We start from the raw sequence: 25,264 nt of genomic DNA, 5'->3' as shown, positions 1-25,264 counted from the left end.
CTTTGAAAAGCATATGAGGGATTTAAAAGTGCAGGTTGGCCTGAAAGTTCCCACAACAATGGAGAAATCTTGTCAGGGCGACTGATGGGGCACTATCCTTAGACCATATTCTCACAGGATTCTATGTGAAGGGCTCCACACAATAGAGGAAAAATCACCTCAAATAACATAAAACTCTGATATGACTCTCAAGAAAACTGTATTAATGGTGGTATTTTAGGATCATTCTCCAAATGGAAAAAAAAAAAAAAATGACTACAAAAGTTCCTCTCAGCTATGCCCCTCGAGGGTCATACCCAGGGTCAGGACATCACTCCTCATTTCCGTGAGGCTAGTTTTTCTCCTCTGCAGACCAGCTACCCTCCTAGCCCATTGGGGTGTTTGTGCGCCGAAAGAGAAGGGACAGAAAGAGCTCAATTTATGTATCAAATTCCAGTGAACAGTGAGAGGGGCCTCTGTGAAAATCAAGTGATGGCATTAACCAGTACTGCCTTGGGGAGCCCTGGAAGGGGACAGAGATGCTAGGCCTGTCACTGGGCAGTTTGCTAAGTGTCCTGCTGAGAAGGAAAATGGAAGTAAGAAGCTCTTCCATAGAGCACAGCAAAGCGCCTGGGATGTGCAGGACCAGGCCCACAGCTCGCTGACCTGAATACACACACATACAGTCATTCTGAATCTTCAGTGGTCAGTATCAATTACACTGCTACACTGTCATCTAATTTTGATTCAGATGATCTTACCCATTCACAATCCCACAACCGCCTGACCTTTCTTTTTCTTTCTTTTTTTTTTTTTACATCTTTATTGGAGTATAATTGCTTTACAGTGGTATGTTAGTTTCTGCTTTATAACAAAGTGAATCAGTTATACATATACATATGTTCCCATATCTCTTCCCTCTTGTGTCTCCCTCCCTCCCACCCTCCCTATCCCACCCCTCTAGGCGGTCACAAAGCACTAAGCTGATCTCCCTGTGCTATGCGGCTGCTTCCCACTAGCTATCTATTTTACGTTTGGTAGTGTATATATGTCCATGCCGCTCTCTCGCTTTGTCACAGCTTACCCTTCCCCCTCCCCACATCCTCAAGTCCATGCTCTAGTATGTCTGTGTCTTTATTCCTGTCTTACCCCTAGGTTCTTCATGACATTTTTTTTTCTTAAATTCCATATATATGTGTTAGCATACGGTATTTGTCTCTCTCTTTCTGACTTACTTCACTCTGTATGACAGACTCTAGGTCTATCCACCTCATTAGAAATAGCTCAATGTCGTTTCTTTTTATGGCTGAGTAATATTCCATTGTATATATGTGCCACGTCTTTTTTATCCATTCATCTGTCAGTGGACACTTAGGTTGTTTCCATCTCCGGGCTATTGTAAATAGAGCTGCAATGAACATTTTGGTACATGACTCTGTGATTTATGGCTTTCTCAGGGTACATGCCCAGTAGTGGGATTGCTCGCTCTTGACCTTTCTAATGGGTCTTATACTTCAGCTTTGAGAGAAGTCATCTGGAACAAAAAGTGTTTTTCAGGCATAGAGATCCATGCCCTCTTATTCTCCTGCAGCTGGTGACAGGGTAGACCATACAGAGTGAGATGGAAGGAGGAGACTGGAAGAGTCTTGACGTTCAGAATCGTGTTATTGCCTTCCCTGTGGCCTCCCCTCACTTCCGGGGGGGAGGGGAGGATGACAGAAAACGGTCCTTTGAACTCAGATGAAATGAGGAGGAGTGATACGATGTTACTTTGTTGAAAGAAAGCTTTGAAGGCCTACTTTGTTTTTCCTTCTCCAATACCATTCTTCATAATATCACCACTACCTTTGCCTGGAGGATGAAATGAAAGGCCACTTGCACCACTGTACTTGGCATAGAGTAAGCCCTCAAGAAATGATTCCTATTGTTGCTATTATCCTTCCCTTGTATTGTTGACATTGCTTTCCTCCCCTTTCTGGAAATCCCAAGTGGGAAGCCTTTGTGAAAAAGCAGTGGTTGTTTCAGTATGAGCTGAAATGGCCAAGGAATCCACTCATCATTCGTCTAAGAATTGTAGGGCTCCTGTCTTCTCTGGCCCATCAGTGCGGGTTGACGATCTGTATGTCTATGAAATGCGCTTGCACGTGTGAGTTGCATACGGTGTGTGTGCGCGTGCACGTCCAGGTATCATTGATTATTTGATGGGTAGGAGCTCTTGTTCTATTCTTCCCCGCAGGACGGTGTCCATCATTCACTCGCTCGGGTGAGATCTGTGTGGTCTCCCTCAGTAAGGAGAGAATTCACACACCTGGTCTCTGGTCCTTAGATGATGGGCCTTTCCGGAAGGGATTCGGTCAAGGGGAATTCCATTTCATCTCAGACTGATACCTTTATTTTAGAAGATAATAAAGAAGGTATTTCCCTCACAGAGGAAATATACAGGGTCCCGGTCTCTCCCAGACAGCCCTTCACCTCCTGGACAGAATGCTCAGTGGAGCTGTCAGATTCTTTCCTCACGCCTGAAAATATGTCAAAACGTGTTCTGACTAAAACTCCTGGGTGCCAGGGATTGGACCGAATATTCTTTCTATCCCAGTGAGGCTGAGAGGATACTTAGACTTTTTAATCCAGAGAGCAAATTACTGCTATATCCTGGAGTTCCATATCCTTGGGGCTTTAAGCAGAAAACAAAATAATGAGAGGTTTGCCCTCTAAGTATCCACCAGGGCCTTGTACCTGCACCGACTGCCAGAAGGTTCATAATCCTGGAGCTGCCGCCAGACCCCGACGCTGAGGTTCTCCTGCACAGCGGCCAGGGGCACCTGCTCTCGTTAATCAGAAACGAACCGGGTGTCGGGGGGATGCTGCATTAAAGCAGGGGACTCGGCCTGGCCTTCGCAACACAGGAGATCTGCTGACTCTGGTGAAAGAGCTTTTTAAAAATTCCACTTAGCACAACACAGTTTCCTTGAGATCAGACAGCATCACTATTACCACGACTGTTGTTAAGATAACATTTAGATTCTGCCTTCCCCTGTGCTGACGGGAAGAAGGAAAGCAGGCTCAGTCCAGCCTGTAACAGAGCCGTTTTTCTTAGGATTTCCCCAAAGGCCACAGCTGGGTATATGAATGATCAGAAATGGAAGGGGAGACAGGAACTGATTTAAATTAGTCTGGGCATGTAAATTGCACATGGGTCCCTAAAACTGTGTATCCCCAAACAGGCCATTTTCCAGTTACATACTATTTCTGCTCTTGAGAATGATATTTGCATATTACTTTTTCTCCTCTGCCTCTTCTAAACCACTCTCATTCGCTCAGCTTTCTTGTATCAGAAATATGTGACCAAGTCAGAAAGTTGCATTCAGAGGGAGGCAGGGCCGTGGTGGTCAGAGGAGATGGCTTCTTGAAGCTTTGCTGAGTCAAAACTCATGCCTTGGGGGGTCTTCCCTGGTGGCACAGTGGTTGAGAGTCCGCCTGCCGATGCAGGGGACACGGGTTCGTGCCCCGGTCCGGGAGGATACCAAATGCCGCGGAGCGGCTGGGCCCATGAGCCATGGCCACTGAGCCTGCGCGTCCGGAGCCTGTGCCCCGCAACGGGAGAGGCCGCAGCAGTGAGAGGCCCGCATACTGCAAAAAAAACAAAAACAAAATACTCATGCCTTGGGCACGGGCAGGTAAGCTCTTCCACGCAGGCAACACTGTCTTGAAAATGGTTTCTGATCAGTATCTAGAACCTCTCACATCAGCCCAGAGCCGTTCAAGGTCACTCACTGATCCTAGGAAGGAAGTCACATTTGAACAGCAGCAGATGAGCATTTTCAGTCTTACAGTCAAGAGGAGGGAGTCCTCTGCTCTTCCCCCAATTTATGTATCGTCTAAGAGATTAAGACCCAGTTCTCCGAGTGTGTCTGGCTCCCGCTTCTACATACCGGCAGCCTCTTCCCAAAACCCACGAAGTGGAAGATTTGATTCTGAAACCAGACTCAATGTAATGTGGCCACAGAGACTGGAGTTTTCTAGAAAGAGCCGCCATTTTTGGCATGACGCCGCGTCTGGTTGGGCGCTCGTGAAGTGTTCATTTCCCACCAAAGGGGCCAACCATTTGCATTTGTATACTAGAAGCATACCTCTGAAACACGGACTGTCTTGTCAGTTCCAAGGAGGTTCAAATCAGCCTTAATTGAAGGGCATTCTTTCCCAGATGACAGCTAGCTAGGCAGTAAGGTTGGAGAAAATGTTCCAAGTGGTGTTTGTAAGATTGCCCACCTGAATAATCTTTAATAGTATGTATATTCTGGTGTTCTCCTCAATGGCCACCTGTCACAGTATGTTAATGAGTGAGTGAGTTTTCTGTTGCTTAGACAGGCTATCGTGAATGTGTTTTCTAGACATCACAGCACCTCTGGAAAGCATAAGGCATGTGAAACTTCGGAGGTAACGAGACTTCCATCTGGCTGTGGGAAAAGTGGAAAGGAAGCTGCTCTTTCACAGCAAGAGAAATTGACAAGGTCACCAGGGACCAAGTCACTGCTTTCCACAATCTCAGCACTGTCTAGGGACTAGGCAGAACACAACGGGGAGTGGCCAGGGCACAAAAGAAATCTAAGAAAAGACCCTGCTCTCAAAAAGCTTGTAGTCTAGGGGCTTCCCTGGTGGCGCAGTGGTTGAGAGTCCGCCTGCCGATGCAGGGGACACGGGTTCGTGCCCCAGCCATGGCCGCTGAGCCTGCGCGTCCGGAGCCTGTGCTCCGCAACAGGAGAGGCCACAACAGTGAGAGGCCCATGTACCGCAAAAAAAAAAAAAAAGCTTGTAGTCTAAATGAGGAAATGGTATATTTATGAACTAACTTGAGAATCAGATGTCAACTAATAAAGTGCTAAATTTGGCAGGCAGATAGGTACTGAGTGAAATAGGAGTTGGAGAAGGGCGAAGTACATAAGGGTCATAACCACCAGGCGGTGCCCTTGAGTCCGTGTTCATGCTCCTGGTTTCCTCTGGGGCACTTCAGCTGTCCTTGCTGCATGTCTCCCCTTTCTCCTCTTTCTCTCCTTCCTTCCTTCCCTCATCTTCCATCCAGAGCCTTCCTTTGCTCCTTCTAATTCTTTCCTTCTGTTTATCTTCTTCCTTCTTTCCTGTTCTTTTCCTCGTACCTCCTTGCCTTCCTCCCTGCTCCTCTTCCTTCCAGTCCTTTCCTTCTCTTTTCCTAAGTCCTCACTTCTGTTTATCTTCTTTCCTTTTTCCTCTCATACCTCTTCCTCTGTGTCCTTCCTCCCTCCCCACCTACGTTCTGTATCTCTCTCTGCAGATGTTTGTTGCAAGGTGTCTGTGTGATCTGCCCAGGGATATGAGGATGAACAAGATTTAAATGTGCGCTAAAGGCTAACCGTCAGTTTATCCTATGGAAGGAAATCTGGTTTGGCAGTTGGCTTCTCTGACTCTCCAGCCTTGACAAAGCCTATGTCGGTGTCTTTTCAGTCCCCCAAACAGGAACCGCTCTCCACTTGCCTCCCTTGCCTGACCGATGTGGGGCATGGAGCCGACCCACCCGCATAACAGTTGATTTATGCCGGCCCGTGTCAATTTATACACATGCTTAGTGGCCTGGCAAGGAGGCAATGGGCTTGAGCTAGTGTCAACAAATCAGAAAATATGTCAGATTACAAACTACCTCAGTGGTATTGCCACCACACAAGCCCCTCGGTTACACGGAGCCTTTATTCCTTCTCATCTTTCCTTTTCTTTTTAATTAGAGCAAATCAATCCTTTCTGCAAGAATAAATGTTAGAAAATTTTAAACAAAATAGGAGTGGAGGGATCCACTGACAACATCAAAGACTAAAAAGACACAGACGCCCAGTTTCTTAGAATAAAAGCCAGCTGGGTACAAGGGTAATAAAAGCATCATGTTTATGAGAGTCCTCCCCAGTTTCTACAGCACCACTACACGGTATATGGGAAAATGAGATTTCATAGTCACGGCACGTTTCTGATCTATATCGTAATCCACACGGGACTCTCTTAGCCACGTGTATCTGATTCGCCTCATAGTATCCTTGTGAGAGAGCGGATCCAGTGCTGCGAAAGCAGGGCTGGATTCAGCATCAGAAACCCTGCACTGAGTTCTAGTCCCTCCACTCACCAGCTGGGCCAGCAGCAGCCCTTCCCTGGACCGCGGTGTTCCATCTATGACAAACAGGAGCTTAGAGAGGATCCCTGACCTCAGAAGGGATATGGGGAAGGGAATCCTGCACACCTGGTGGGGAAACGGATACCTCTCACTCTGAGCTCAGCCAGGGAGCGCTGGATGCTTTGTTTATGTGATGACTCCATGACGCTTTCAGGTCTCAAGACCAATGGCCTTGAAATGATTGGTGGGAAGAGAAAGGATATTGTGAAGGCAGTATCACAAGAGCTGACACATTTTTATAAGGAAGAGAAGAAAACAGAATTAAAGTCAATGAAGATATTTGTAAAGTAAAAACTCTTTGGCCATAGGGTAAAACAGTGGATAAAACTGAATTTTCTCTCGACTTTGTCTTGGAGATCCCAAAATGTCACATGTTGTGTAGGTTATTTTGTCAGGGTAGGGAAAAGGTTTAGAAACCATCAAACTAACATGAAAGCAGTTTCTCCTTCATTTTTCTTCTCACATGAGATATAAACATCTTTAGGGAAATGCTCTAGAATTTAGCTGAGCACCTTATTAAATGGATTTTTTTTTTTCATCAGGCTCCTTTTATTGGTTCCCGAATAGAGTTGTCCCTTGGTATCTGCAGGGGATTGGTTCCAGGAACCCCTGTGACTACCAAAATCCATAGACGCTCAAGTCCCTTATATAAAATGACTTGGTATTTGCATATAACCTATCCATCCTCCCTATACTTTAAATCATCTCTAGCTTATTTACAATAATATCTCATCGTGGTTTTGTTGGCATTTCCCTGATGATTAGTGATGTTAAGCACCTTTTCATGTACCTATCGGCCATCAGTATATCTTCTTTGGAAAATGTCTATTCAGATCCTCTGCCCATGTTTTGATTGGATTATTTGTATTTTTGCTATTGAGCTTATGAGTTCTTTATATAAGTTGAATATTAACCCTTTATCAGACATATGCTTTGCAAATATTTTCTCACATTCGGTAGGTTGTCTTTTCATTTTGTGGATGGTTTCCTTTGCTGTACAGAAGGTTGTTATTTTTTTTTAATGGATATTTTAGATGGGATTTCATTTGAGGGTGACTGCTCCGTAATTGTGACACATCCCTGTCCACATTATTTACATCTTCATGGCAGAATCAGGCTGTTACCTTGTACTACCAACAGCAACTGAGAGTTCACTACTTCTGAGGACACCAATTTTCATTATGCTCATTTCTGGCTAATTGGTTATTCAAACTAAGTAATATGAGAATTTCAAATCCTAGTTTCACTACTTCTTAGCTGTGTGACCTTGGACAACTTATTTAACGTCTCTGTAACCTTAGTTTCACTGTCTATAAAATGGGTTTTTTTATGGGCTATAACGTGTGTTAAATGACTTAATATATGAAGAGCATTCACAGCAGTATCTGGCACACAGTAAGTGCTACTGTTGGCTGCCGTTTGTTTTGTGCTTAAAAGTGCACAGAAGACCTAGTACATTCTCTCAGTTTGAGATCTTTGCCACAACCTAGTGGACAGATGAATTTTAAATGGCTTGCCCGAAGACCGGTGCTAATATATGGTAGGGCCAGCACTCAAATCCAAGTCCTTAGAGCATCTGATGAGCTTCTCTCCAATTCCCTTGTCTTGCAAATGAGAAAATACCCAAAGAGATTAAGTGACTTAGGCAAGATGGTGAAGCTGGTTAATGGTCATTCCTTGACTGGAATCTGATCTTTTGCCTCTACATTTCTTTCTTCCAGCAAGTGAAAGGTTTATTTGCTTGTTTAATGAATTTTTTGATGAGATAATACACTTAAAGCATGTACGCTGTGCCTGGCCCACAGCGAGGACTCAGGAAGTGGTACCTACCTATTTCCTGCTGCATGCCTTCTTCTGCTTCCTTTGTGGCTGAAGTCTAGGCTCAGGTCAAAAGCCACCATGGAAAACAAGATGTTGCTACTTTTCAGTACCGGCGAGCCAAGATTCCGCAAGATTTGCTTGCAAATTTTTGGTGAATGGTTCAGGAGGGGATGCCCAAGCATTAGCATATGACTGTATAGGCTGGTTCAGTTGGGAACTTTCAGGGTTTTTTTTTTTGCTGTTGATGTTGATATCACTCTAAAACAGTATTCATCACAGAGGAGCTCTGCCCTCCTGTACAGGGACACCTCCCCCATGGTCCCCACCCATGAGCACAGAGGCAGTGACCAAATGGATTATTTCTAATTCCCACTTCACAATCTCCAACCCATCTGGGTACTGGCATCAGTGTCAAAGCACATAGCCAGGGAGCCTGGATCTGCACCTCAGCTCCACACTTACTGCCTGGGTTACCTAATCACTCTGGACCTCAGTTTCCTCATTTGTAAATTATCCCCTCTCTTAGAAGAGCATGGTGAGAATTAAAGAAAGTGTGTTCAGAAGAGTTTGGCAAGGAAAAGTCTCGCAGTGGTTGTGAGATGTTACACTTTTTACAGTCAGCTGCAGGACTGCTAGGTGGGATGGCCTGACCTAACCCCAGCTGGCCTCCTACAAAGCCATTAGCTTTAAATCAGATCTTTATTTTCCCCTCGAAAATTCAGCTCTTTCTCCCCTTCCTAATGAACAGTACGAGGCTTCTTCGCCACTTTTCCAAAAAAAGGTGATAGCTGTGCTGGAAACAAGTGTGTGGTGGGATGGCTGTTCCTTCCGTCTGTCAGTTTCTCCGTGGCCTCTGCTTGATCTGGAAAAAGACTGCTCATCCCAGGGGTATCACTTGAATTTGACTGGGGACTGGAACGTACTGTAGATGACCTGTACTGTCCTCCAAAAGAAAACAGGGAGCTTTTTAAGAGAACACCTTGACTTCACAGAGCTTAAGGAAAACTGCCTCTGGACCAACTAAAAACTGGGTTGGACCACACACTTCTCTGTACCTGTTTTCTTTGGCTTATGAACACAGGGCTTGACCCATCTACCACAAAAGGTTTGATTGTTAGTGTGTCGTATTCGATCAGCATCGCCTACGACAGGTATGTAGAGAAATTGTATTTGTGCCAGGCCCTGCGTTACGTCTTACAAACAAGCCTCACAATCACACTGAAAGAAATGTTTTTATTTCTATTATACACATGAAGAAACTGAGAATTACAGCTGTTAAACGACTTGCCCAAGGTCAGACAGCTTGCTCGAGGCCTAGCCCAGATGCAAATTCAAGGGTATCTGATTTAAATCCTCAATGTAAACCCAAATATGCCTGATCCGGGGCAATTATTAACAATAATCTGGGTACACCCCACACTGGGCGGAATTAGAGACTCCAGAGAAGAGGCTAGGGAATGTGCTTTTTTGTGTTTTTTTTTATCGGTTAAATACAAATTGTGGTGTATTCGTAACATGGAACACTTTACTGCCAACACACACGATATTTACATACATATTGGTTTACGTAGAGAGCCTTACGGAGGACAACTGCTGAGGGAAACAGCAGGCTACCCAGTGGTCAATATGCAGATACATTTAGAAAAACCTTAGAGTTGAACCTGCCCGTGTTATTGCTGGGCTGGGGAATTTAAAAGGTTTCTTCCTCCCTCCCCCCCCCCCCCCCCGTTCTCCATTTTTTCCTTCTTTCTTTTTTTTTTTAACATCTTTATTGGAGTAGAATTGGTTTACAATGGTGTGTTAGTTTCTGCTTTATAACAAAGTGAATCAGTTATACATATACATATGTCCCCATATCTCTCCCTCTTGCATCTCCCACCCTCCCACCCTCCCTATCCCACCCCTCTAGGTGGTCACAGAGCACGGAGCTGATCTCCCTGTGCTATGCAGCTGCTTCCCACTAGCTATCTATTTTACGTTTGGTAGTGTATATATGTCCATGCCACTCGCTCGCTTTGTCACAGCTTACCCTTCCCCCTCCCCACATCCTCAAGTCCATGCTCTAGTAGGTCTGTGTCTTTATTCCCGTCTTACCCCTAGGTTCTTCATGACCTTTTCTTTTTTTCCCCCTTAGATTCCATATATATGTGTTAGCATACGGTATTTGTAAATTGGTTCAGCCACTATGCAGAATAGTACGGAGGTTCCTTAAAAAGCTACAAACAGAACTACCATACAACCCAGCAATCCCACTACTGGGCATATACCCTGAGAAAACCATAATTCAAAAAGAGTCATGTACCACAGTGTTCATTGCAGCTCTATTTACAATAGCCAGGGCATGGAAGCAGCCTAAGTGTCCATCGTGGGATGAATGGATAAAGAAGATGTGGCACATATATACGATGGAATATTACTCTGCCATAAATAGAAACGAAATTGAGTTATTTGTAGTTGGTGGATGGACCTAGAGTCTGTCATACGGAGTGAAGTAAGTCAGAAAGGGAATGTGCTTTTAACAAATGCCCCAGGTGACTGATACTTAGCAAGAATGCACTATACCCCTGGTTCTTCACCCACAGCTTCTGACAGTCATGGGGAGCATTTAGAGCAAACCAATGCCAGGGGCCAGTCCACATGTGGTGAACTCTTCCCCAGTTCTTTCTCTGATATAACACTCGACCCTCTGTAGTCCCTCAGTTTTCTCAGCTATAACACGAAGATAGATCATAATGTCTGTCCCATATATATTCCAGGATTGTTGTGAGAAGGAACTCAGCATACTGGTGAAGGTGCTTTGGACATTGCTGAAAGAAAACTTACTTTTTCAAATTCATTATGAATCTTTTGTGAGTTGACATGGGAATCTAATAATCCTGTTAACATGGCTTTATGGAAAAATACATTCAGATTTCAAAACAATTCATATAAAAATTTTAGAATACAATTGATCTCAACTTTCAGGACTGCCTCTGTTTAACTAAAGTTTTGTTTCATAGGCCTAGGAAAATTGTATCATGTAAAATCTTTTTGATGTGAATATTAAATGAACAGTTAATTTGACTTCCTGGTCTATTTAGTCTCCCTTAATTGTTTTTTTTTTTTTTTTAACTGAAGTATAGTTGATTTACAATGGAGTGTTAGTTTCTGGTGTACGGCAAAGTGATTCAGTTATACACATCTATACATATTCTTTTCCGTTATGGTTATTTATTATTATTTTTTTTTTGCGTTACGCGGGCCTCTCACTGTTGTGGCCTCTCCCACTGCGGAGCACAGGCTCCGGATGCACAGGCTCAGCGGCCATGGCTCATGGGCCCAGCCGCTCTGCGGCATGTGGGATCTTCCTGGACCGGGGCACAAACCCGTGTCCCCTGCATCAGCAAGCGGACTCTCAACCACTGTGCCACCAGGGAAGCCCTCCATTATGGTGTATTATAGGATACTGAATACAGTTCCTTATGCAATACAGTAGGACCTTGTTTATCTATTTTATATATAGTAGTTTGTATCTGCTAATCCCAAACTCCTCATTTATCCCTCCCCACCCCCTTTCCCTTCGGTGACCATAAGTTTCTTTTCTATGTCTGTGAGTCTGTTTCTGTTTTGTAAATAAGTTCATCTGTCACATTTTATATTCCACATGTAAATGATAGATGGTTTTTGTCTATCTCTTTCTGACTGAGTGTGATGATCTCTAGGTCCATCTGTGCTGCTGCAAATGGCATTATTTCATTCTTTTTTATGGCTGAGTAGTATTTCATGGTATATATATACTACATCTTCTTCATCCATTCATCTGTCAATGCACACTTAGGTTGCTTCCATGTCTTGGCTATTGTAAACAGTGCTGCTATGAACATTGAGGTGCATGTATCTTTTCGAATTATGGTTTTCTCCAGATATATGCCTAGAAATGGGAATGCAGGATCATGTGGTAGCTCTATTTTTAGTTTTTTAAGGAACCTCCATAGTGTTTTCCATAGTGGCTATACCAATTTACATTCCCACCAGCAGTGTAGGAGGGTTCCTTTTTCTCCAAACCCTCTCCAGCATTTGTTATTTGTAGAGTTTTTAATAATGGCCATTCTGACCGGTGTGAAGTGGTACCTCATTGTAGCTTTGATTTCCATTTTCTCCAATAATTAGCAACGTTGAGCATCATTCCATGTGCCTATTGGCCATCTGTATGCCTTCTTTGGAGAAATGTCTATTTAGGTCTTCTGCCCATTTTTTGATTGGGTTGTTTGGTTTTTTCGTTATTGAGTTGGATGAGCTGTTTGTATATTTTGGAAATTAAGCCCTTGTCTGTCACATCATTGGCAAGTGTTCTCTCCCATTCTGTAGGTTGTCTTTTCATTTTGTTCATGGTTTTCTTTACTGTGCAAAAGCTTTTGAGTTTAATTAGGTCCCATTTGTTTATTTTTGCTTTTTATTTCTGTTGCCTTGGGAGACTAACCTAAGAAAACATTGGTACAATTTATGTCAGAGAATGTTTTGCCTATGTTCTCTCCTAGGAGTTTTATGGTGTCATGTCTAATATTTAAGTCTTTAAGCCATTTTCAGTTTATTTTTGTGTATGGTGTGAGGGAGTATTCTAACTTCGTTGACTTACATGAGGCTGTCCAGCTTTCCCAGCACCACTTGCTGAATAGACTGTCTTTCCTCCATTGTAGATTCTTGCCTCCTTTGTCAAAGATTAATTGACCGTAGGTGTGTGGGTTTATTTCTGGGCTCTCTATTCTGTTCCATTGATCCATATGTCTATTTTTGTGTCAATACCATGATTTTGATTACTGTAGCTTTGTAGTATTGTCTGTATTATGCCTCCTGCTTTGTTCTTTTTTCCTCAGGATTGCTTTGGCAATTCTGGGTCTTTTATGGTTCCAATATAAACTTTAGGATTCTTTGTTCTAGTTCTGTGAAAAATGTCATGAGTAACTTGATAGGGTTCACATTAAATCTGTAGATGGCTTTGGTTAGCATGGCCATTTTAACAGTACTAATTCTTCCAATCCAAGAGCATGGGATATTTTTCTGTTTCTTTGAATCGTCTTCAGTTTCCTTTATCAGTGTCTTATAATTCTCAGCACATAAGTCTTTCACCTCCTTAGTCCGGTTTATTCCTAAGGTTTTTTTTGGGGGGGGGGGGCGGGGGTTGATGTGATTTTTAAAGGGATTTTTTTTTTACTCTCCCGTTCTGATATTTCATTGTTAGTGTAAAGTAAAGAAATGCAACATATTTCTGTATGTTAATCTTGTATTCTGCTACTTGACTGAATTATCAGTTCTGATAGTTTTTGTGTGGATATTTTAGGTTTTTCTATATATAGTATCATGTCATCTGCATACAATGACAATTTTACTTCTTCTCTTCCAATTTGGATACCTTTTATTTATTTTACTTGTCTGACTGCTGTGGATAGGACTTGCAATACTATGTTGAATAGAAGTGGTGAGAGTGGGCATCTTTGTCCTGTTCCAGATTTGAGCAGGAAGGCTTTCAGCATTTCACAATTGAGAATTATGTTGGCTGTGGGTTTGTCATGAATAGCTTTTATTATGTTAAGATATGTTCCCTCTATACCCATTTTGGTAAGAGTTTTTATCATAAATGGATATTGAATTTTTTTGTCATTAAGTTTTTAGGTATTTAGGTTCTTTTCTTCATATATATATATATATATTTTTTAACATCTTTATTGGAGTATAATTGCTTTACAATAGTGTGTTAGTTTCTGCTTTATAACAAAGTGAATCAGCTATACATGTACATATATCCCCATATCTCCTCTCTCTTGCATCTCCCTCCCACCCTCCCTATCCCACCCCTCAAGGTGGTCACAGAGCACCGAGCTGATCTCCCTGTGCTATGTGGCTGCTTCCCACTAGCTATCTATTTTACATTTGGTAGTGTATGTATGTCCATGCCACTCTCTCGCTTCGTCCCAGCTGACCCTTCCCCATCCCCATGTCCTCAAGTCCATTCTCTACGTCTGCATCTTTATTCCTGTCCTGACCCTAGGCTCTTCAGAACCTTTTTTTTTTTTAGATTCCATATATATGTGTTAGCATACGGTATTTGTTTTTCTCTTTCTGACTTACTTCACTCTGTATGACATACCCTAGGTCCATCCACCTCACTACAAATAACTCAAATTTCATTTCTTTTTATGGCTGAGTAATATTCCATTGTATATATGTGCCACATCTTCTTTATCCACGTATACTGAATTTTATCAAATGCTTTTTCTGCATCTTTTGAGATGATCATGTGGTTTCTGTCTTGTCTTTTGTTGATGTGGTGTATCACATTGTTTGATTTGTGTATTGAACCATTCTTGTGACCCTGTGATGAATTCAGCTTGATCATGGGGTGTGATCTTTTCTATGCGTTCCTGAATTTCGTTTGATAACTTTTTTGTTATTTTTTTTATTGCAGTATAGTTGATTTACAATGTTGTGTTAGTTTCAGGTGTACAGGAAAGTGACTCAGTTACACATAGATATATATCTATTCTTTTTCAGATTCTTTTTCCTTATAGGTTATTACAAAACATTGAGTATAGTTCCCTGTGCTTTACAGTAGGTCTTTGTTGGTTATTTATTTATATATAGTAGTGTGTATATGTTAATCCCAAACTCCTAATTTATCCTTTCCCCCACACTTCCCCTTTGGTAACCATAAGTTTGTTTTCTGTGTCTGTGGGTCTATATCTGTTGTTTATATAAGTTCATTTGTATCATTTTTTTGATTCCTCATATAAGCAATATCATATGATATTTGTCTTTGTCTGACTTACTCCACTTAGCATGATAATCTCTAAGTCCATCCATGTTGCTGCAAATGGCATTATTTCATTCTTTTTCATGGCTGAGTAATGTTCCATTGTATAAATATACCACATCTTCTTTATCCATTCATCTGTCAATGGACATTTAGGTTGCTTCCATGTTTTAGCTACTGTAAATAGTCCCACTATGAAAAATGCAGTGCATGTATCTTTTCAAATTATAGTTTTCTTCGGATATATGCCCAGGAGTGAGATTGCAGGATCATGTGGTAGCTCTATTTTTAGTTTTTTAAGGGACCTCCATACTGTTTTCCATAGTGGCTGTACCAACTTACATTCCCACCAACAATGTAGGAGGGTTCCCTTTTCTCCACATCCTCTCCACCATTTGTTATTTGTAGAGTTTGTTTTTAATTTATTTATTTAATTTTTTTTTGGCTGAGTTGGGTCTTCGTTGCTGCGTGTGGGCTTTCTCTAGTTGAGGCAAGCAGAGGCTACTCTTCGTTGAGGTGCGCAGGCTTCTCATTGCGGTGGCTTCTCTTGTTGCAGAGCACAGGCTCTAGGCGTGTGGGATTCAGTGGTTGTGGCATGTAGGTTCAGTAGTTGTGGCTTGCGGGCTCTAGAGCACAGGCTCAGTAGTTGTGGCACATGGGCTTAGTTGCTCCGCGGCACATGGGATCCTCCCAGACCACGGCTTGAACCCACGTCCCCTGCATTGACAGGTGGACTCTCAACCACTGCACCACCAGGGAAGCCCGTTTGTAGAGTTTTTAATGATGATCATTCTGACTGGTGTGAAATGGTACCTCATTGTAGCTTTGTTGCATTTGTCTAATAATTAGCAATGTTGAGTATGGTTCCATATGTCTTTTGGCCACCTGTATATCTTCTTTGGAAAAATGTCTATTTAGATCTTTTACCCATTTCTTGATTGGGTTGATTTTTTGTTGTTGAGTTGTATGAGCTGTTTGTGTATTTTGGAGATTAATCCCTTGTCAGTTGCATTGTTTGCAAATATTTTCTCCCATTCTGTAGGTTGTCTTTTCATTTTGTATATGGCTTCCTGTGCTATGCAAAAGCTTTTAAGTTTGATGAGGTCCCGTTTATTTTTGTTTTTATTTCCATTACTCTAGGAGAGAGATCAAAAAAAAAATTGCTACAATTTATGTCAGAGAGTGTTCTGCCTATGTTTTCCTCTAGGAGTTTTATAGTATCCAGTTGTACATTCAGGTCTTTAATCCATTTGAGTTTATTTTTGTGTGTGGTGTTAGAGAATGTTCTAATTTCATTTTTTTACATGTAGCTGTCCAGTTTTCCCAGCACCTCTTATTAAAAAGACTCTTCTCTTCATTGTATATTCTTGCCTCCTTTGTTGTAGATTAATTGACCGTAGGTGTGTGGGCTTATTTCCAGGCTTTCTATCCTGTTCCATTGATCTATATTTCTGTTTTTGTGCCAGTACCATACTGTTTTGATGACTGTAGCTTTGTAGTATAGTCTGAAGTCAGGGAGCCTGATTCCTCCAACTCCATTTTTCTTTCTCAAGATTGTTTTGGCTATTCGGGGTCTTTTGTATGTCCATAAAATTTTTAAATATTTGTTCTAATTCTGTGAAAAATGCCATTAGTAATTTGATAGGGATTGCATAGAATCTATAGATTGCCTTAGGTGGTATAGTCATTTTGACAATATTGATCCTTCCAATCCAAGAACACAATATATCTTTCAATCTGTTTGTGTCATCTTCAATTTCTTTCATCAGCAGCTTAACAGTTTTCAGTGTACAGGTCTTTTGGCTCCTTAGGTAGGTTTATTCCAGGGTATTTTATTCTTTTTGCTGTGATGCTAAATGGGATTATTTCTTTAATTTCTCTTTCTGATATTTTGTTGTTAGTGTATAGAAATGCAACAGATTTCTGTGTATTAATTTCATATCCTGAGACTTTACCAAATTCATTGATGAGGTCTAGTAAATAGTTTTCTGATAGCGTCTGTAAGATTTTCTATGTACGGTATCATGTCATCTGCAAATATAAGTTTTACTTCTTTTCCAATTTGGAAAAGGAGTCTTTTATTTCTTTTTCTTCTCTGACTGCTGTGGCTAGGACTTCCAAAACTCTGTTGAATAAAAATGGCGAGAGTGGACATCCTTGTCTTGTTCCTGATCTTAGAGGAAATGCTTTTAGCTTTTCACCAGTGAGTATGATGTTAGCCATGGGTTTGTCATATGTGGCCTTTATTATTTTGAGATATGTTTCCTCTGTGCCCGCTTTCTGGAGAGTTTTTATCATAAATGGGTGTTGAATTTTTATCAAAAGCTTTTTCTGCATCTGTTGAGATGATCATATGGTTTGTATTCAATTTGTTAATATGGTGTATCACACTTATTGATTTGTGGATATTGAAAAGCCCCTTGCATCCCTGGGATAAATCCCACTTGATTATGGTGTATGATCCTTTTAACGTATTGTTAGAGTCAGTTTGCTAGTATTTTGTTGAGGATTTTTGTGTCTATGTTCATCAGTGATACTAGCCTGTAATTTTCTCTTTTTGTGGTATCTGTGTCTGATTTTGGTATCAGGGTGATGGTGGCCTCATAGATTGAGTTTGGGAGTGTTCCTTCCTCTACAGTTCTTTGGAATAGTTTCAGAAGGATAGGTGTTAACTCTTCTCTAAATGTTTGGTAGAATTTGCCTGCAAAGCCATCTGGCACTGGACTTCTGTTTGTTGGGAGTCTTTTAATCACTGATTCAATTTCAGTACTGGTAATTGGTCTGTTCATATTTTCCATTTCTTCCTGGTTCAGTCTTGGGAGATTGTACCTTCCTAAGAATTTGTTTATTTCTTCTAGGTTGTCCATTTTATTGGTGTATAGTTGCTCGTACTAGTCTCATCCTCTGTATCTCTGTGGTGTTCGTTGTAACTTCTCCTTTTTCATTTTTAATTTTATTGATTTGGGCCCTCTTTTTTTCTTAGTGAGTCTGGCTAAAAGTTTATCAATCTTGTTTATCTTTTCAAAGAACCAGCTTTTAGTTTCATTGATCTTTTCTACTGTTTTCTTAGTCTCTATTTCTGTTTGTTCTTTATGATTTCTTTCCTTCTACTAACTTTGGGTTTTGTTTGTTCCTCCTTCTCTAGTTGCTTTAGGTGTAAGGTTAGGTTGTATATTTGAGATTTTTTTTTTTTGTTCCCTGCGATAAGCTTGTATCACTGTAAACTTACCTCTTAAAATTCTTTTTGCTGTATCCCATAGGGTGTAGAATGTAATGTTTTTGCTTTCACTTGTCTCTAGGTATTTTTTTTTTTCCTCTTTGATTTCTTCAGTGATCCATTGGTTATTTAGTAGCATCTTGTTTAGCCTCCATGTGTTTATGTTTTTTGCAGGTTTTTTTCATGTAGTTGATTTCTAATCTCATAGTGCTGTGCTTGGAAAAGATGCTTGGTATGATTTCAGTTTTTCTTAAATTTACCGAGGCTTGCTTTGTGGCCCAACATGTGATCAATCCTGGAGAATGTTCCATGTGCACTTGAGAAGAAAGTGTATTCTGATGCTTTTGGATGGAATCGTCTATAAATATCAATTAAGTCCATCAAGTCTGATGTGTCATTTAAGGCCTGTATTTCCTTATTGACTTTCTGTCTGGATGATCTGTCCATTGATGAAAAGTCCCCCACTGTTACTGTTGATTTCTCTTTTTATGACTGTTAGTATTTGCCTTATATATTGAGGTGATCCTATGTTGGGTGCATATATATTTACAATTGTTATATCTTCTTTTTGGATTGATCCCTTGATCCCTGTGTAGTGTCCTTCTTTGTTTCTTGTAACAGCATTTATTTTAAACTCTATTTTGTCTTCTGTGAGTACTGCTACTCCAGCTTTCTTTTGATTTCCATTTGGGAATACCTTTTATCCCTCCCCTCACTTTCAGTATGCATGTGTCTCTAGGTCTGAGAAGTGGATCTCTTGTAGACAGCTCATATACAGATCTTGTTTTTGTATTCATTCAGCCAGTCTGTGTCTTTTGGTTGGGACATTTAATTCATTTACATATGGTAGTTATCAACATGTATGTTGATACATAGGTCTTAGGTCTTTTTTCTTCCTTTCTTCTTTTGTTCTCTTGTGATTTGATGACTGTCTTTAGTGTTGTGTTTGGACTCCTTTATCTTTTCTATGTGTGTATCTACTATAGATTTTTTTTGTTTGCAGTTACCATGAGGTTTTGATATAGTAGTCTATATATATGCATATAATTGTTTTAAGTCGCTGATCTCTTAATTCCAAATGTGTTTCAAATATCCTGCATTTGTACTCTCCTCGTGATTACTAGCTTAGATATCATATTTGTGTGTAGATGATTTCCTACCTTTACTGTATGTTTGCCATTACCAGTGAGCTTTCCCATTTTGTAATTTTCTTGTTTCTAGTTGTGGCATTTTCCTTTCCACCTGGAGAAGTTCCTTTAGCATTTCTTGTAAAGCTGCTTTGGTGGTACTAAATTCTTCTAGTGTTTGCTTGACTGTAAAGCTTTGGATTCCTCTGTCAAATCTGAATGAGAGCCTTGCTGGGTAGAGTATTCTTGGTTGTAGGTTTTTCCCTTTCATCACATTAATTCTATTGTGCCACTCCCTTCTGGCCTATAATGTTTCTGCTGAAAAATCAGCTGATAACCTTATGGGGATTCCTTTGTATGTTATTTGTTGCTTTTCTCTTGTCAATTTAATATTTTTTCTTTGTCTTTAATTTTTGTCAATTTGATTACTGTTTCTTGGCATGCCTGAGACTCTCTTCCTGGACTTAGGTGACTGTTTCCTTTCCCATGTTAGGGAAGTTTTCAGCTTTTATCGCTTCAGATATCTTCTCAGGCCCCTTCTCTCTCTCTTCTCCTTCTGGGACCCCTATAATGCGAATGTTGGTGCATTTGATGCTGTCCCAGAGGTCTCTTAAACTGTCCTCATTTCATTATTTTTTCTTTATTCTCTGTGGCAGTGATTTCCACCACTGTGTCTTCCAGCTCACTTATCCATTCTTCTGTTTCATTTATTCTGCTATTGATTCCTTCTAGTGTTTTTCATTTCAGTTACTGTATTCTTCAACTCTGTTTGGTTGCTCTTTACATTTTCTAACTCTTTATTAAAAACTTGTAACTTCTCTTGGGCTTCCCTGGTGGCGCAGTGGTTGGGAGTCCGCCTGCCGATGCAGGGGGCACGGGTTCGTGCCCCGGTCCAGGAGGATCCCGCGTGCCGCGGAGCGGCTGGGCCTGTGGGCCGTGGCCGCTGAGCCTGCGCGTCTGGGGCCTGTGCTCCACAACGGGAGAGGCCACAGGAGTGAGAGGCCTGCGTACCGCAAAACAAACAAACAAGCTTGTAACTTCCCACTCTGTGCATCCATTCTTTTCCTGAGTTCTTGGCTCATCCTTGCAATCATTATTCTGAATTCTTTCTCGGGTAGATTGCCTATCTCCATGTCACTCAGTTGTTCTTCTGGGGTTTTATGTTGTTCCTTCATCTGAAACATATTCCTCTGCCATCTCATTTTGTCTCAATTTCTATTTGTATGTTTATGTATGTGGAAGTTAGTTATGTTTCTTAACCTTGGAGAAGTGGCCCTCTGTAGGGGATGTCCTATGTGTCCCAGCAATACATTCCCTTCTTGTCACCCAAGGGCCAGGGGACCAGCTGGTCCCAGGGTAGGTTCTGATCCGCGTTTGCTGACTTGGTTCCGCACACTGCTGGATCCTAGTTCTCTTGCTTCTAATGTCTGCCCCCTAGCGGGTGGGGCTGGCCTAGAGGCTTGTGCAGGCTTCATGGTGGGAAGGGCTGATGCTTGCCCACTAGTGGTGGGTGGGGCTGGGTCTTGGCCCTCTTCTGGGCAGTGCCATGTCAAGGGGCATGTCTAGAGGTGGCTGTGGGATCAGGAAGTCTTTATGCAGCCTGTCCACTGGTGGGTGGGGCTCTGTTCCCGCCATGTTGGTCATTTCACCCGAGGTGTCCCAGCACTGAAGCCTACAGGCGGTTGGGGCCAGGTCTTGGTGCCAAAATGGCAGCCTCCAGGAGAGCTCGTGCCAATGAATATTCCCCAGTACCTCTTCCCCCAGTGCCCTTGTCCCCACAGTGAGCCACAGCTGCCCCCTGCCTCCCCAGGAGACCCTCCGAGACCAGCAGGCAGGTCTGACCCAGGCTCCTGTGGAGTCACTGCTTTTGCCCTGGGTCTTGGTACACACAGGAAGTCATGTGAGCCCTCCAAGAATGGGGTCTCTGTTTCCTCTGGTCCTGTGGATGTCCTGCACTCAAGCCCCACTGGCCTTCAAAGCCAAATGCTCCGGGAAGTCCTCCTCCCAATGCCGGACCCCCAGGCTGGGGAGTCTGACATGGAGCTCAGAACTCTCACTCCTGTGGGAGAACTTCTGCGATATAATTGTTCTCCGGTTTGTGGGTCGCCCACCCAGGGGATATGGGATTTGATTTTTCGCAAGTGTGCCCCTTCTACTATCTCGCTGAGTTTCTTCTTTATGTCTTTGGATTAGAATATCGTTTTTGGTAGGTTCCAGTCTTTTTATCAACGGTTGTTCAGCAGTTAGTTGTGATTTTGGTGTGCTCATGTCAGGAGGTGAGCTCAAGGTCCTTCTATTCTGCCATCTTCATGATGTACATACTCTTAATTACTGATTGATAGATTTTTTTTTTTTACAAACCAGTGCCGTATCGACAGGCTCAACAGAACCCCTTCACAGTAGCAATAAGGAAGTCTAATTGTGCATCTATAACAGAACTTCCTTCAGCACCAACTGGGTAACCACTGGGATTCTGAGTGATGCAGGATGCCTCAGCAACACTGGCAGGAGTCCTTGTCCAGCTTCTAGAAGCTGTCTGTGTTCCTTGAATCGTGGCTCCCTGCCTCTGTCTTCAAAGCCAGCCATGGCAAGATAAGTCCTTCTCACCTTGCCATCCTAGATATCTAGTCTTCTGACCCAGTTTGCTAGTATTTTGTTGAGAATTTTTGCATCTATATTCATCGAAGATATTGGCCTGTAATTTTCTTTTTCTATATTGTCTTTGTCTGGTTTTGGTATCAGGGTGATGGTGGCTTCACAGAATGACTTTGGGAGTGTTCCTTCTTCAATCTTTTGGAAGAGTTTGAGAAGGATCAGTATAAGTTCTTCTTTGTATGTTTGGTAGAATTGCCCAGTGAAGCCATCTGGTCCTGGCCTTTTATTTGCAGGGAGGCTTTTTTTTTTTCTTTTTAAATTACAGATTCTATTTCATTTCTAGTGATCAGTCTGTTCGAAATATCTATTTCTTCTTGATTCAGTTTTGGTGGGTTGTATGTTTCTAGAAACTTGTCCATTTCTTCTAGGTTGTCCAATTTGTTGGTATATAATTGTTTGTATTTTTGTGGTATCAGCTGTTTGGTCTCTCTTAATTGGTTGTTGTTTGTTTTTTTTTTGGCCACATGGCATGTGTGTGGGATCCTTGTTCCCTGACCGGGGTCGATCCCACACCCCCTCCATTGGAAGTGCAGAGTCTTAACCAATGGACCACAAGGGAAGTCCCTGATCTCTCTCAATTGTTAAATGGAAGTAAAGTGTAGACTGTAAAATGATATCCATACAGTGATTGTACCATGAAAAATAATGAGATCTTATTCACTGAACATTTCTAGGTGCCCAAATCTGTGCTAAGCCAATAGTCTTCACACATCCTTACTAAATGTTGTCATCCCCACCTGCTGAGACTTAGAGAAACTATCATCTTGGTAGTAACATCTTGGTAATAACTTGGATCATAACAACAGTATGATATGGAATTTACACAGAAATGTCAGACCTCCATCTCCAGGATCTCAGTCAACTTGCTGTGTGAGATCCCTATGTATATGCATGGATTAGGATGCAAACCCAGAAAAAAAAGAGCAATGGCTGCATTGGAGTAAAAGGGTTGTGGTTGTTTTGTTCTTTAAGGAAAAATGAACTACTGGTGTAAAAATATATGTAATAAAAGTTGGGAGAAGAAAAAAAACTGCATCTAAAAAACCTACCTGGGTTGTATCACTGGATGGACCTTGAGACTTTTATTGCTGCGGGTACTGGGTTTCATTTTTATTCCTAAACCTTTATGGTCTTCTGGTCCCTGTGAAAGTTAAGAGAAAGTTAGGGTGGCAAGACATCCACTGACATGCCCTCTGGCCCTCACCAAGTTAGGTAAAAGTACTGCCCTTCGTATCAGAGGAGTGGTAGCTTTCCCCAAGTGGTGATCAGTTTGCTCTGAGCCATCGTAAATCCCGCCCCGTCTCCTTCTTTATCTAGGGAGGGCTGTTCAGGCATGCTGCTGTCAGTAAGGTAGCCATCCATGTGAAGGGTGAACCTGAAACTTTGCACCCACTTGTCTCATGCCCCCCTCCCACCAGCTGCCCAGGAGATGATGAAGCTAATCACATTCAGCCCTTTCACTTGTGCTCCTTTTATAAAGGACATTACTTTACAGCCTAGTAGGAAAGTACGTGTTTGTCTCATTGGTAAAGCATGTCCTCACTCAACCCCCTGCCTCCTTGTTTCCCAAAAGTGACTTTTCTTCCTTTCTGACAGATATCTGCAAACGAAATCGAAATGCTTTTGATGAGGTTGCCACGCATGTTTAAACAGGAATTCACAGGCGTGGGAGCAACGCTGGAAAAAAGGTGGAAGTTGTGTGCCTTTGAAGGAATTAAAACTACCTAACTGTGAAGAGCAGCAGAGTCTCTGGATATAAAACTGCCTGAACCCAGCCAGGGCTGTGCAGTGTGAGCCCAGGAGGTTTGGGGCTGGTCCAGCGCAGGACCTTTATGGGGCCATCAGAGCCGGACTTCAGTTACATCTGTGGCGTTCTCTCGTGAGTGGAAATGTAATTGTGTACCAGTTCCCTAAAACAAACAAAGCTTCATACTGTGACAGATCTGTTTGCTATGAAAACCAACGATTCCACGGTCATGATGGCAAAACCTTAAAATATGCTACGTTTGAGAATAGCTCACCAAGTAAAATATTTAAAGTTAATGATGGTGTGGCAATGGTTGTTGCTAGGCTACAGAGTTGTTGTATATGTAATCTATAGCTGAAATCATTCAATGACATTTTCCTGAAAGTCTTTCTGTTTTAGTAAAAAAAAAAAAAAGAGAGAGAGAGAAAAAAAGTAATTTTACAGTGAGGAAAATAAATCATACCAAAAGAAAACTTGAATATGTGTCTGAACAGTTACTGTATTTTGTAAATTAAGTTATATGCTGTTATAGGGACTTCTGCCTTATTGAAGAGGCAGAAGATGTGATTGTACTCCTTGAGAATGCTTTACCAAGAATATTATTTTTCTAATGTAACAGTTCTCCATCATAAGTTCTTTTAACATGGACGGCATAACAATTTTCATAAAATGTAAATAAAAGAAAAACTAGTGCTACTGTCTTGTACTTGGTATAAAATTCAGGTTTCTGCATCAAAATAAACATTTAGTAAATATTCCTGTTACAAATTTTATAGCAAAGATATTAATTTTTTTCAATAAATATGACTTCTACCATATTGGTTTTGCAAATTGTTCTTTGATATATTTTCATTCTTCCTTAAGAAATATTTTGCACATTATTCAGTCCCATCTCACAGACCATCATTTGTAAATGATTAAATAAATGCATGAGTGACATTGAGACAAAATGTTATTTCAAACAGGAATATATAAAAATCATAAAGTGGAAAGTACTAAGAAAAGGAGATTATACAGCACTAGGATAGACAGATAGATAGTATTTGAAAATACCAAGATGATATGACATCCAAATGTAATCAACATAAATGTTACCGTTGTTTTGTGTCCTCATGCATAGGAACGAAGTAGCCAATTAATATTATTAATTCCTGGATTTACTTATTTGTATGTTTTCTGGAATACATACAAGTTAGAAAAGGAATTAAAGAATTCACACTTGGACCAACAGTTTAGAGAGAAGTTGAGCTTCCCTTCTTTAATTACAAGTAGACTAGGGCTTTAAATTGTATCTCCTTCCTGCTTCCTTACATAAAAATTATTAAAAAAAGACAAGCATTCAAGATATTGATTAATTTTAAATGAAACATTTTTTAGGAAGACAGCTGAACAGTGAATGTTCTTTGAAATTCTGAAGAGACACTCATAATTCCCTATTGGACATTATTGTCCTCAGGCTCTTTTTACTGAGCCCTGATAAATTAAGGTTCTTATTCATGCCTCCCAGAAATATCTACACATATGTTATGTTCAGGCTCAGTGCTAAACCCATGAATACGGAGCTGAGTAAGACAGGCCCCACCCCCTCCCGCCCCCAATGAGCTCATAGTTCAATGGGGAAAAGACATTTTCCCAAAAGTGTCTATATGATGTGAGCCACGTAACAGAAAAGGTGTGACAACAGAGCTATGGGATTCAGACTAAATATCAATGTCATATTAAATGTTGAAATACTAGAGGC

The 25,264-nt window shown here is 41.4% G+C and overlaps 1 protein-coding gene and 1 long non-coding RNA gene across 9 annotated transcripts in view; one reads left to right on the top strand and one right to left on the bottom strand.

Annotated features, from left to right (window-relative positions):
• Positions 1 to 24,354, top strand: part of ENOX1 (ecto-NOX disulfide-thiol exchanger 1) — a 604,516-nt gene extending 580,162 nt beyond the window's left edge. For all 8 annotated transcript variants that reach the window (XM_067713986.1, XM_067713985.1, XM_067713979.1 and 5 more), the window contains one exon: positions 23,373 to 24,354. In XM_067713986.1, the coding sequence (XP_067570087.1) occupies positions 23,373 to 23,504 (132 nt within the window). In that variant the 3' untranslated portion in view covers positions 23,505 to 24,354. The remainder of the gene's footprint in view (positions 1 to 23,372) is intronic.
• LOC137211480 (uncharacterized) overlaps positions 1 to 25,264 on the bottom strand; it is a 114,145-nt gene that overhangs the window by 3,621 nt on the left and 85,260 nt on the right. The window contains exon 3 of the long non-coding RNA XR_010937102.1: positions 22,826 to 22,917. This is a non-coding gene — a long non-coding RNA (uncharacterized lncRNA). The remainder of the gene's footprint in view (positions 1 to 22,825; positions 22,918 to 25,264) is intronic.

This window comes from Pseudorca crassidens, chromosome 18, assembly GCF_039906515.1.
Source record: "Pseudorca crassidens isolate mPseCra1 chromosome 18, mPseCra1.hap1, whole genome shotgun sequence".
NCBI lineage: Eukaryota > Metazoa > Chordata > Mammalia > Artiodactyla > Delphinidae > Pseudorca > Pseudorca crassidens.
Note: the sequence above shows the minus strand (reverse complement) of the source record. Positions and strands in the feature narration are given on the sequence as shown.